A 13,789-nucleotide genomic window follows, 5' to 3' on the forward strand; every position below is an offset into this window, starting at 1 on the left:
ACCATATTTATGAATTTTTGTATTGTTATATTAAAATGTGTTGTTTTATCCTGCACTTTGAGTAGATTTTATAATAGGAATTTAGAGCATGAATTTATAACATGATGTGTTGGTCTTTTGGAAAATATTGACTCACTGAATTATTCAGTTGTTCCAAATATTGACACATTACACTACACAATATCAAAAATTTACGTTTGATAATATCACCACTGATCTTGTCAGAAAAGTCCTTAAGTATTAGAAACTGTTAGCTTCTGGTGCTGGATACAAATTTTCCAACATTATATTTTAAAGCTCAAATTTTATCACTGGTAACAAATACTGTTGGTTGTTTTTCTTGAAATGGCAGGGTCACTTCATTCATTTTTGACAAAACATCTGCCAAATACTCATGTTAAATAACCACAGTTTGTCTGCCAGTCATTAGTTGAAGAAAAATGGTGTTCCATGAAAAAAAGCAGCTGGTTCAGCTTGCAAGTCAAACAATTAGACCTTTTCTTCAGGACAACCTCATGCTTCGGTCTGCAGAAATGCTTTGTGTGTTCTTCCCATTTTGTGACACATTAATATTAAAAAGATGTATTTCCAAGGGTTAATGTAATAAAATTAATAATTTTTTCTTCCTCATCAAAGACATTCTTAAATGAAACTGGCTTTTTTTTTTCCTGTGAGTATTTTGGCAATTAAGAACACAACGACTACTAGTACAATCTGGTGTTTCCACCTGAATTCATGCTAAAGCAGCAGTAGTTTTATCCAACAGTTGCTTTTGCACCATCAGTGCAGATGTCAACACAGTGAAAAAACAAATGATGTTTCAGTGTTATTATGAAAATAGTTTTGACCTTGCAAAACCCCTTGAAAAAGTCTTGGGACTATGCACCACACTTTGAGAACCACTGGTCTGTGGTCTCTCAGCAGTACATTATAGTTGAAAGGAGTTTTGGTAATTATCTGATACAGTTTTCTGAAATGTAGTATAAAGTGTATAAGCATTAGAATTACCAGGGGTGCTTGCTAAAAATTCATAGGCCCCACACCAAACTTCCTGAATCAGAACCTCTGTGGGAAGGGCTCAGGAATCATCTTTCTAAGGTTTCTTAGATGATTTCTTAGATGATTTTGTACCTGATCTGGTCTGATCCCTCTAATTTATAGAAGGGTGAATTGATCACCAAGAGTGACTTGACCAGAGTTACAGCTAATTGAGGATGAGCCTTCAAGGTGGCTACTGCAGCTCATCTCCCTTCTCTACTACCATCTCCAGGCACCTACACAGACCAGCTTCAGAGAAGCTGGGAAAGGACCAGACACGTTTTGTTTTCATATACAGAGAACTGCTTTGTTACCACCTTTCTCAAATCAGTTACCCTATTCTCTCGTCTCTCTTTTCCCTCTCTCTGTTTCTGTCTCTGTCTCTGTCTCTCTCCCTCTCTCTCTCTCTCTCTCACACACACACACACACACACACACACACACACACACACACACACCCCTTTTTCATTTCTGCATGAGTGATACAGATAAAGTGGCATTTGTTTGTGTCTGGACTGGGTACTTGCCTGTCTGTATCGCTCTCTCTTTTTAATGAGATTTGTTTCACTTAATAATGACTAGTTCAAGCCAGTTTAAAATGAATCTGTATTTACTGAGTCCATGCTTTCTGGAAAGGGGTCGTCAGCAAAGGGGTAGGTTCTAGGAAGGAATATGAATACAGCATGTAAAGCATTGTCCTTCTTTTTGGTAGAAGGCCATGATCTTGAGATTCAAGTTAGTCACATAGTTGACAGTTTCCAGTCGGTTCAGGAAACATTGGATATTTTCTCTGTACAAGATAATATTCTAGAACTGAAATATACAGATAAAGAAAGTAGTCTCTCTAGTCTAGAAATTCATGAGTGAGCCACACTACCTTCACATGTCATGGTGTGTTCTGTGCGGTGCTCAGGTTGTTGCGCACATCCAGTTAACACATAACTACAGGCTTGGGGAAGAGCACAGCCTATGGTTCCCAGAGCTTGAACCAAGAAACAAAGGCATGGTACCCCTACCACTCACTTCCCTTGAGTGGTAAGTTACATCTGAATCAAAAGATTTTCAGATTTCCTATTCATGTGACCCATGTCTGTGATAATTAAAGATGAGGTCTTGTCAGCAGCTCAGAAGTGTGACCCAGGAAACCTAGACCCTTTCGGGGAGCCCATGAGGGCAAAACCCTTTTTATAATCTTACTAAGACTTACTTGCTCTTTTCATTTCTCATTCCTGTAGTGTTCAATGGAGTTTTCCAGAGAGTGCTTAATGTGTGATATTGCAGTAGGTTAAATGCAGAAGCAGATGTAAGAATCTAGCAGAAATTAAAGAGATTTGCAAAAATGTAAGAGTATAACTCTTCTCCCTAAATATAGCTTATTTAAAAATAAAAAGTTATTTGCGTTCACATAATAGGTTTTTATTATTTTTGAATTAATAAATATTTTTTATAAATCTCTCTTTTTATTTCTAAAATGGTAAATATTGGTAGGTGTAACTGACATAAATATGAAAGGGTCCTGAGACTCAAAAGTTTGGGAACTGATGACTGATCGTTTAGGAGTTTGCTATATAACTGAGCTGTAAGTCATCTGTTTACATACTCTGCCATGGCTAAATGTTTAAGATTGTAGTTTTAAATTTTTATTTCTCTTACTCTTTCTAAATCAGGATTTTATTTACACAGGTTGAGTTTGGTTTCTGTTATGTTTGTTGATCAAGTTGAACAAATGATATATCTTTTTTAATCTCTTAGGAAGTAAGTAGATCTTCAGTTAGAATTATCTTTTTGAAAGCCTTCAATTCTTCCTTCAGTAACAAAGCTAATGGTCACATGGATCGGCTGTAGGGTTAGATCATTCCTTTCATAGCATTGCCTTGTCTCTGTGTAATAATTCGCTTGAGTAATTCGTTCTTGATTAATATTTCCAGGTCTTCCATCCAGTTGTGACACAATTTGGGCATATCACTCTTAAAATTATTTCACAAGAACTTTCTTCTTTTTCATTAGCGTTCCTTGGTTGGCTTAAGATCCAGTTGCCTATAACTCTTATGTCATTTCTCACAGTAAAAACTTTATCTCATTCATTATTAAATATTTATTGAGCCCTTACTAATGTGCCAAGCTAGAAACATAATAAAGTGTCATGCAAGGCAGATACAGCCCCAGGCCTCATTGAGCTTAGGGTCTTGCAAAGGAGAGAAATATTAAACTAATTATTGTATGAAAAATGTATTTACATTACAGGGTGCCATAAGAGTGTGTAACAGGGATTTTAACTAAGTCCAGTGTGGGATAGTTGCATGAAGTCAGGAAAAGCTTCTGTTAATTAATTCTATTTTGTACATCTGAGTTCCAGTTTAAAAAAATTTTTTTTCTTTAGAGTTCATTGAATACATAGTTACTGAGTGTTGGGAACTACCCTAGAAATTTGCTAGAAATATAGAGACAACTAAGACATAGTCCCTATCTTGAGGTCCAACAGAGTAGAAGCAAATATTGCAGTGAGTGGGTAAAGCCTTGTGCTGATCTTTGTGATATAAAGAAGGGAGAAGTTAGTTCTATAACAGGCCTGGACCTTGCCTTCACTTCCCCTCACTCCACCCCCGACCCCTACTCCTACCTCTGCCAGTCCCCATCTTAGCGTACATACTTGATTGATACAGTATTTAGATGTCTGCTGTATTGCTTATCTCACTGGGTCTTATTACCATGTTAGTTGTCTTTGTAATATGTCTATCTCATATATTCAACCTTAAACTATGAAGCCAAGGGCCTTTTATTATTCTTCTCAGGCCTCCAAAATACCTTGAATAATACTCGTGTTTATTATTTTATTCAACAAAGATTTGAGTCCTTGCTATGATGCAGGCATTGCATTTATGCAATAAATCTTTGAAAATGAGCTAATGAATACACAGAGAGTATAGAAAGTAACAGGTATTTACTGAATTCCTGTTACATGTTTTGTGCCATGACCTGTGGTGCTCATAAGACATTTAAGACACATTATTCTGTTTAGTCTTGATGTGGAGATGGCTTAATCATAAAACAATTAGAAAGCAAGACAATTGGGGAGTTAGTGTAAATAACCTAGGAGATAGCTCTGTGTGAAAATATGGAATAGCACGTATGAATAGGGAGAACTACAATAAACACAGATCCTTTCTTGACTTACAAATTACATCTTAAACTAAAATTAAAAGTTATTGTCTTTGACTTCAATTTGCACAGGTGGGCACGTTTCTAAATTTGAAAACATAGACTATAGAACTATGCAATACTAAGTATTGTTTTCACAAACAATAACAGTTTCTGTGAAACTAGCAGGCATATCACTTGTTGATTACAATCCATATGTAATAGACTTCCTATTAAACATCCTTAGTTGTGTGATTGTACTTCATAGCTGAAAGGTGTCCTACATAAACACCATTTTGCAAATGAGGAAACTGAGGTCCATAGAGGTGAAACTACTTTACCGATATTGCATAGAAAGTGATAGCGTGAGGACCCAAGTATCCTCTCTTCTGGTTTAGTTTTTTTTGTTTGTGTGTTTGTTTTTATGTTGTGGGATGTTGCCATATGTGACCTAGATGCTTCAAAGTTGCTTTTCATGCATTTAGGTACCTTGAAAGCTTTGTTCACAATCAAGTAAGTGGCACTTTGAATTTTCAGAAAGCAAGTATGAAATAGTAGAGAAAGTACTGACCTTTTCCAGCAAACTGGAGACCTGAGTGCAACTTCAAATTCAACTCTACCGTTAACTGGTAACTCTAAGATTAATTAGACCTTTTTCAGATCGCTTCCACTCTTTGAGATCTTTAACGTTTCTTCCAGTTTTAATATCCTCTTAGCCAAAGCCAAACTGCCATCTCTATGATCTGGTATATGGGGTATCAGTACAGCTACTTTGATTAGCCAGTCATTAAATAAGCCTGGACTTCCCAGAAAAAATTACCTACTTTCTTTGTGGTCCAACACACCGTGTACAATACTTACCTGTTTTTCTTCTGAAATGTAAACTTCTTGAGGGTCTGACCATGTCTGTTCACTAGAGTATTCTCAATACCTCTTGTGTAGTAAGCACTCAATAAGTCTTTGTTGAATGAGTGAACATCTGTTGTGGAGAACTGCTATTGCTTTAGGCCTTCTTTGCATTTTTTTTTTTTTTTTTTTTTTAGTAGGGGAAGATAATAGTATTTAAAAACAATGTTAGTTTGAGTACTTGGTATCTTAGCCAATTATATGAGTAGTCTTCATTTGCTCATAAAGGATTTTTAAAAATCATCTAGTGTGAATACCTTCCTTTCTCAGTAACTCATTTTTTTTTTTAATGAATAACAAAGTAGAGATTCTGCATAGTGTAACAGCCTTTTTAACTCCTTTCTCATTATAATAAAACATCATTCTTTAGGAACACAGACAGATAAAAACAGGTCTCATTTATAAATTTACAACTGTTTATTATAATAATTATATCCTTTATTTCTCTAGTTATAATCGCTGGTTGTGTCAAGCAAGATCTGAGGATCTATCTGACATTGCTTCTCTAAAAGCCTTATACCAAACAGGTGAGCTTAAGGATATGGTAACTTATTCTTTTACTGATTAAGAACCTTACTTAGCATGCTATTAGAGACTTCACTTTTCTCTGATTTTGTCCATTTTATCTCTGAATAGATTTTTTTTGTACAATGAAGATAGTTTTTGCTCATCATCAAGATCTTCAAAATAGCATCTCAACCTATAAGATTTTCAGCTAGTAATTCTACATTGGCCAACTTCATTTCTTCTCAATGTCCTTTTCCTATCTTTTAATTTTTTTTCTACTTTTAAAAATACCATAATCCTGCTGTACAAAATTCAAACCTTACATAAATATATAACGGAGACAGTGCAAGTTATCAGATTCCCCCTTTATATTTCTTTTCCAGGCAGTACTTGTTAATTTTCAGATTTGAGTTCCATTTAGTTTTTCCTGTATCACTGATGTTATTAAAAGTTGTAGTGTGCTTAAACAAAAAGCTATTTATAAAAAAAGCTTTACCCTCAACCTTACCTTTGGCTGTCCCTGATTTAAAACTTGTAAGAGGGCTTATCTTAAAAGTAAGGGCAGTCATCAAAACTTCATGAAGCTGGAAAAAAAAAAAAGAAAGACGATGTTTTCCACATAGTAAAAGAAATCTGAAGATGAAATCTGAAAAACTTATGTTCCTGGTTTTCAGTCTTTTACATTTGTGTAGAATATTTTTATAAGGTCAGAGCCCAGGACAGATAATATTCTTGGAATAAAGTTTCTGGGTGCTGATTACATTTCCTGTTTGTAGGTGTTGATAACTGTGGTCGCACGGTAATGGTGGTAGTTGGAAGAAACATTCCTGTAACATTAATAGATATGGACAAGGTAAGCCACAAAAAAGCTTTGTTTTATAAATAATGTTGATTTAAAAAATAAGTAGGACATGAATTTGGAATCAGGGCTTAGAATATGAGACAGAATTGTGTATCTGTGATATAGTAGCAGCCCTGATTCTTCAAGTTGGCACATAGCATTTCAGTAAGGGGTTTGGTTTTGAGCTCTGGGAGAAACGGAAATACTGAATTGCCGTACTGTGATCTCCAAAAACGCAGCTGCTTTGTTTTGGATATGATGTAACTGGCAAGTTTTTGGTTGGACTCATTCTGTATTATAACTATACTAATAATCAAATTCTGCTTTTCTTGAAACATTAACTCTTTTATCTCTCTGAAGGGAAGTAGTAGTTAACCCAAGATGTTATAATTTCGTAATCCCTTCTTTTGGAGGTAAAGGACAGGAATAGATGATTCATAGCAGAAGAAATGGTATTACTGGTAAACAAGAAAGTGTTCAACCTGATTAGTAGTAAAAAAAAAAAAAAAGTGAATTAAAATGAGATCTCTTTTTTCACCTTCAAAACTAGCCATTACTTTTATTTTTTTTGTTTGTTTTTTTTGTTTGTTTTTTGATAGATAAGAAGTGATTTATTAGAATAGGACACTTGTGAGGCTTATAAGCGGGTGGGTGAGAAGGTGCCACACCCCGAGACTTTAGTGGGCTACAGTTTTATAATCAAAGGAAAAGTGGTGAGGGGGAGAAGACCACCTTCTTCCTCATTCTTGACTAGACGTCACGCTTCTGTCATCATTTCCTCCTCCATGTCAGGCGGGGGAGTTTTCTTGTCCCTACATGGTCAAGCTGGGACTGTCATCAAAATTAGCCATTACTTTTAAATAGTAATCATTGTTACCAAAGATGAATTGAAACTGTCAAAGTGGTCACGCCCATTGGCCCATTAATTCCATTTCTGAGAATTTGTACTAAGGAAATAATCCTAGGTTTGCAAGTAGCTGTAGGCCCAGAAATTGCCCCAATTGGAATACTTGGGCAAGGGACAGCTGAATCCATGGGATAAATATGTAGATCTTCCTAGAACATCAATTGTAATAGACATGGACTGCAAAGGAGGAGAATCACTTTAATAAATAATTCTTAACCATAGTAAAAAAAAAAAGAAAATGTACTCAAAAGTGTAAAAATTAAATACAATTTTAAGATAAAACACAGTTGTGCAAAAACGGATAGTTGTATCTGGCTAAGCCCTTAAACTCCTGGTCACTGGTGTTTGGGTAAAAAAAATTGTGGAAGCCCTGGATCGGGCATGTTACTCACAGGCTCATTTGTGGCCCAAAATTATAACTTAAATTCCTAACAGGTAATTATTATGCATCCACAAATGGAATGTTCTGTGACCCTGAAAAATTATGGCTATAGAGGCAAGTACTATAGAGAGATGTTTATGGTATAATATCAATAGGAGAAGAAAGGACAGCTTGTATGTACATTGACCTTTTTGTGGGGGAGGGGGACATGGTGTGAGTTTATGCATATCAGTATCTCAAAATGGATTTCATAGTTTTGGGGAGAATTTGTTTTCTACATTTTTCTGTCATGTGGCTATACTTCTTTATAATGAAAAAGATTCAAGCTAAAGACGGGGAATTTGAAGCTGAAAATGGATATCTTGATTGCCTTGGGGAGGAGGTGGTGAGTGGATAGAAAGAGGACCAGAAGCAGTCTGGTAAGAGCTAATAATAGCTAATAGAAATAGCTAATAAGAAATAATAATAAAAATACACACACATACACACAGGGGAAAAAACAACTGATAATCAGTATGACATTCATTCTCAGCATTCATAATGTGATTGATACCAATAAAAGCATAAACCCCTGCCTTTGATTCTGGTGTGTACTTGCAAGGTGTTCTGGATGTTCGTGATGTATCATTTCATATATATTGTGAGGTCCAAACCAGGTAGCAACTGGAAAGATACTGTGTTTCCTTAGTGCCCTCCTCTGTCTGCTCTGGTAGCAGTTGGACCCATGCTAACTAATCCATGTTAGTCCATTCAAGTTAATGCCAAGGACTCCCCTGAGGAGGAATGGGGAAATAACCTGTTTGATAGTAATCCTTCAGTTGTTACCTCTTAGCTTCCTCTTTGTCATGGTTTATAGCTACACCACTGGGTCATGCTGGCCCTGCGCATATCGTGTCTCTGCTTTGTGTTTAATGTTTCTCTTAAATTTCATCCTCCTTGTAATGGCATATTCCTCTAACTGATCCAGGTCACATTAAGTTTGAGGCAGAGCAGAGAAGTGCTGCCCAGCCCACTGCCATCTGCCCACTAAACCTGTTCTCATTTTCCTCGTTCAGTTCAACGTTAAAGATGCTAACAAAATTAGCCCTCAAAGTGAGCCATGTGAGGCATCACTTCTAATGTCCTTTTATAGTAATTCTTGGTTACGTGAGAGCCATGAGTCCGTTTCTCAGTGGAGACTGCAAAGACTTTCACTGAATGCAGGTAGAACCTTCAAGAATGATTAAAAGTCTAGAAATTCTCCCTCTCATGGTTTTGATACCGTTATTCCAGAGAGAGAAAACCTGGTAGTTGACTGAAGAGCTCTTTTGAGTATATGAAGAGTTGTTTGAGAGGATGGAGACTGGTGGTTCTCCTCCATCACTTAGAACAAGACAGAAAGGGACCATACTGTAGCATTATGTGAACTACTAAACACTGGCATGAGACACTTCCCTGAAGATCTTTTTAAAGAGGTACTCGTTAGTCTGAGATGTCTCTCTGCAGTGCCTGGGGCACAGATTAGATTAGTCTTCTGGGTTTTTTCTCTCTTTCGGCGTCTGTGAAATAGACTACTGTACAAAATGATCGTTATCTTTATTTTTCTTCTAGGCGCTCTTATATTTTATCCACGTAATGGATCACATTGCTGTGAAGGAATACGTATTAGTGTATTTTCACACACTGACCAGCGAATACAATCACCTGGACTCTGACTTCCTGAAGAAACTCTACGATGTTGTTGACGTCAAGTTAGTTATCTTCTCGAATTATGAAGGGGGAAAGCAGCTTTTTCCTTTCCGAGTATTAAGCAATAGCAAACATCGTTGTGTATTTTGTGAAAGGATAGTTCATGTAACTAAGATTTTTATTTTACTTAGATTGGATATTTTAATAATAGGCCCTCCTTAACTCCAGTTTATTTTGTATCAAAGTAAATTCATATGTAAACTTTTTCCTGCTTTTAAACACCTGGAAAAAGAGTTAATTGTTCATAATGGTGACTGGTTTTAGACATGGCTTATACTGACCCTTTTTTTGATTTTGAATCAGGTACAAGAGGAATTTGAAGGCTGTTTATTTTGTTCATCCAACATTTCGTTCAAAGGTAGGGTATTTATCTTTTTAGCTAAATCTTGAATTTAAGTGCACTACATGCCTGCATAATAAGATATATTTCATCATCTTAATTCTTGCTATCACCGTTGTGTTGTGACTGCTAATTTCTTTGTTTACCCTTCCTTTTTAAATGATCTTGAGTTGTGGTCCTAATATTTTGGTCCCATGTAACTCCAGTATCTTTGTAGGCGACCTTTACAGGCCTTTAGTCCCTCAGTCCTTGCCTCTTCGTGCTCTTTGTTAATCTGGGCTTTTTTCTGCCCTTGCTCCTGGCTAACTCCTGTTTATCCTTCAGATCTCAACTCAACAATTACTTTCTGTAAAAAAACCTCTCTGACCAATCCTGCCACTAGTAGGTACTCCTGCATTGTACTTCCTTAAGATTTTCTAGTCTTCTTTCATTGTTGTTTTTAATTCTAATTACTAGTTTAATTTTCTACCTTATGTGTTAGCCTGCCAGATCTGTGAGAGTTATTATATAGCTGTCTTGCTCATAATTACATCCCTAATATCTAATCCTGCATCTTGATTTCATCAAGGTATCTAGTCCTTTGGTCCTTTTACTTTTTCTGAAAACATCTTCTTCTTTTTTTTTTAATCTTTATTTTTCTTCCCTATCCAGCCTAAAACTCATGTTCCATCACTTCAGCCACTCTTGTCAATAAATAACCTATGTCTAAAATAACCTATGACCTCTTAAGCCTTCCATCACACTTGCCCATCCAGACCTGATCTTGAGCTATTCCATCATTCTGCTTTCTTCACTCCCATATCTGGGTTGCTGAGCAGTGATGGAGAAATCATAGAGCCATGTGAATTTGGGCTTCTCAGCAGACTCACGGGGCATTCACTGCTAGCGGTCCTTTGATGCTTCACTGGACAGTGTCCCAGCATGGCTGTCTGCTCCCCTCAAGCTCTGTCCTACCAGCAGCTCCTCACTCCAACAGATGGCCCTGCCTCATTCTTAACTGAGAACATAGAACACATCACTGAGGAGCTCCCTGTCTTCTCCCTCCCACCCCAAACTTACATGCCATCTCTTCCTATCATTGCCTCCATTTATTCTGTCACAGAAGTGTGTTCCTTCTTAATGAAGGGCAGTCCCTCTACCTGTGCTCTGGATCCCATAGTGATAACAATAGCTAATGTTTACTAAGCACTTACTGTGTGCCAGTTCTTCCCATGAGTTATCTTGTTTAAGCCTTATAATATATCTATGAAGTAGATAGTAGTATTATTCCCATTGGATAGGCAAATAAATTGATGCTTAGAGAGATTAAATAACTTTTGCAAACTAAGCGACTGTAAAGTATCAAAGGCTGGATTTGAATCTAGGCATTTGAATTCCAGAGCCTACACTCTTCTCTACACATATATTGAATATTTTCCCTGTCCTCAGGAACCTCTCTTCAGCAATTATCCTCTTTCTTATCTCCCATTTTTCTGGATCTAACTCATCAATTTTTAAACATGCTAAAGCCTCCACTTACCTCTCTTCCCCTTTTACAACCAAAATTTTTTAGTGTAATCTGTGCCCTCTGCTCACCGTCTCCATTTGTCATACACCTGAAATTACTCCAGTCTGGGTCAGATCCCACTATGGCAACTAAAGCTGCTCACACTAAAAACGCCAGTAATTTCTGTTTTCCCCTATACCCTTAAGCACAGTTATCACTTCTGCCTTGAAACACTTTGTCTTGGCTTCTTTGAAATTTACCCTGCCTAGTTTTTCTTCTACTTCTAGCCACTCCTTCTCAGTCTCCTTTGCGGTTCCCTCTTTCTCTACTCATCGTTTGAGTGTTAGTATCCCCAAAGCCTCTGACTTCTTTCATTCTGTACTTTTTTTTTCATTCCTGTGCTTTCAACAACCCTCCAAAATATACGCAATTCCCAAGTATACGTCTGGAGAGGCCGTAAAGTCTAATGTTTGAAAGCATGGATTTGAGATTCAGGTAACGTAGGTTCTAATCCCAGCTCTACCAGTTACCAACTTGTTTTCTCAGGCAAGTTATGTAACCTCTCTGTGCTTTAATTTCATCTTCTGTAAAGTGGGGATAATAGTAGTACCTACCTTGTGTAGTTGTCAGAAGGATGAAATTAGTTAATACATGTAAAACGCTTAAAACATTATCTGGCATACAATAAACACTCAGTAAATGTTAGCCATCATCATCATTCCTGTGCTTAGACCTGCATGTTGAACTTCTGATCAGATATCTCCACTTAGATGTCTTACAGGCCCCTGAAGTTCAACATTTTGAAAACAGAACTACTCATGTTGTCATCTCCCACTCCCTCCCAAACTGCTTTTTGTATTCCCTATCTTTGTAAATGGGACCACTGTCTACCCAGATGCCTAAGTCAGAAACAAGGGAGGCATCCTTGGGAACTTGCCTTACCTCATTCTCATCATACTGCATCACTTCTGTGTGCTTACTATTGTCCAATTCTATGCCTGTGTCTTTAGTCCCACTGCCTCTACTTTAGTTCATCCCACCATCATCTCTTACCTCAAAGGATGCAGCAAAAACCTAATCAGTATTCACGTTGTCCTGCCTCCAGTATAGCACTATTCCAGGTGCCTTCAGGCCTGCCTAGTGAAATTTTCTTATAATATTAATATAAGAAGTCAAAAATATTTACTATTTACTATAGGGGCTTTTGCAAAAGTTTGCCAACCCCTGGTCTAGACTAAGAAAAAAAGAAGAATCTGAATATATCCGTGAGGTTTGGAGAAAAGATGACTATTTTTTGGGTGTAAAATCCCAGGATTTAGTGATTTATTAAATGAGTACAGGTGAGAGAAAGGACTGTGTCATCCATGACTCCCAGGTGTCATCATATGTAGGGACCATGGATTGGGATGTAAATTTGAGAGCATCATCAAGTAAATAGAGCTTTAACTCTTTAAAAGTGTTAATGAATAAAATCACAGACTTAGACCAAAGAGGACAGCTAAAGACAGAGCCCTGGGATCAGGGAAGGAGATCAAGAAGAAGTAATCAAAAAGCAGCAGGAGAACTAAGATTGGCTAATGCTGTGGAAGCCAGTGGGTGGGAAAAGCATCAGAGATGGTAGAAATAGTTATTATTTTAAAGCACTGTGGAGAAATTAAGTAAGATAAGTAGTGAAAAGTCCTCATTAAATTTCATAACTAAGATGAGTGAAGGCTTCAGTGAGAATGTTTTCCACTTTGGGATTTGTCATTGTTTACAAAATTGTTGTCTGTCATTGAAATACCATCTTTAAATTTTGCATGAAGTATTTTAATAATTCTTTTAAAAATTGCAAATTTCTTTTTGGTCCCTCAGTGTTAGAACAGCACTGTAGAAAGTGCTATTCTTATGGGAACACTGCTTGGCAAGGCTTAAAAAAAAAAGTAAAATGTGTGAACAGTCAATTAAATCACTTTGTCTTTCCTACTCTTCTTTCAGTTGAGTTCTGATTACATGGTCTTATCAGATAATATATTATTAACCTTCCCACTATTGGAAAAGTTAATTTTGTTATGCTCAGCAGGTGGCTAATTTTTTCTTTCTATAGCACATAAGGAAGAAGTGCTTGACTATTTCCCAAAATCTCATCATCCATTTATTTTTTTTATTCATCTAGTAGCTACTGAAATTTTTTCTTTAATGGAGACAAACAGAAGAGTATGTCGGTTTTTAGTATGTCTTCACAAGAATGTCTGCTATCCCCACTTGTATTCAGTATTGTACTGGAGGTTTTAACTAGTGTAATATGACAAGAAAAAGAAACAAAATGCATATAGATTTAGAAAGGAGTAAATAATGCTGTCTTGATTGTCATTAACAGATGACATGATTATCTATGTAGAAAACCCTATGGTATCCTCAAGAATGCTACTAGAACTGATGAGTAACTTTTAGCACGGTTTCAGGGTTTAAGATCAATATTCAAAAATCTGTTATATATACTAGCAAGAAACAAATTGAGATTTAAAAAGCAATAT

The 13,789-nt window shown here is 36.6% G+C and overlaps 1 protein-coding gene across 1 annotated transcript in view; it reads left to right on the plus strand.

Annotated features, from left to right (window-relative positions):
• GDAP2 (ganglioside induced differentiation associated protein 2) overlaps nucleotides 1–13,789 on the plus strand; it is an 80,060-nt gene that overhangs the window by 46,671 nt on the left and 19,600 nt on the right. Inside the window, exons 9-12 of the mRNA XM_082459235.1 lie at nucleotides 5,533–5,609; nucleotides 6,366–6,442; nucleotides 9,310–9,449; nucleotides 9,751–9,805. Coding sequence (XP_082315361.1) covers nucleotides 5,533–5,609; nucleotides 6,366–6,442; nucleotides 9,310–9,449; nucleotides 9,751–9,805 — 349 coding nt within the window. The remainder of the gene's footprint in view (nucleotides 1–5,532; nucleotides 5,610–6,365; nucleotides 6,443–9,309; nucleotides 9,450–9,750; nucleotides 9,806–13,789) is intronic.

This window comes from Balaenoptera physalus (assembly GCF_965194825.1).
Source record: "Balaenoptera physalus genome assembly, chromosome: 1".
Lineage (NCBI taxonomy): Eukaryota > Metazoa > Chordata > Mammalia > Artiodactyla > Balaenopteridae > Balaenoptera > Balaenoptera physalus.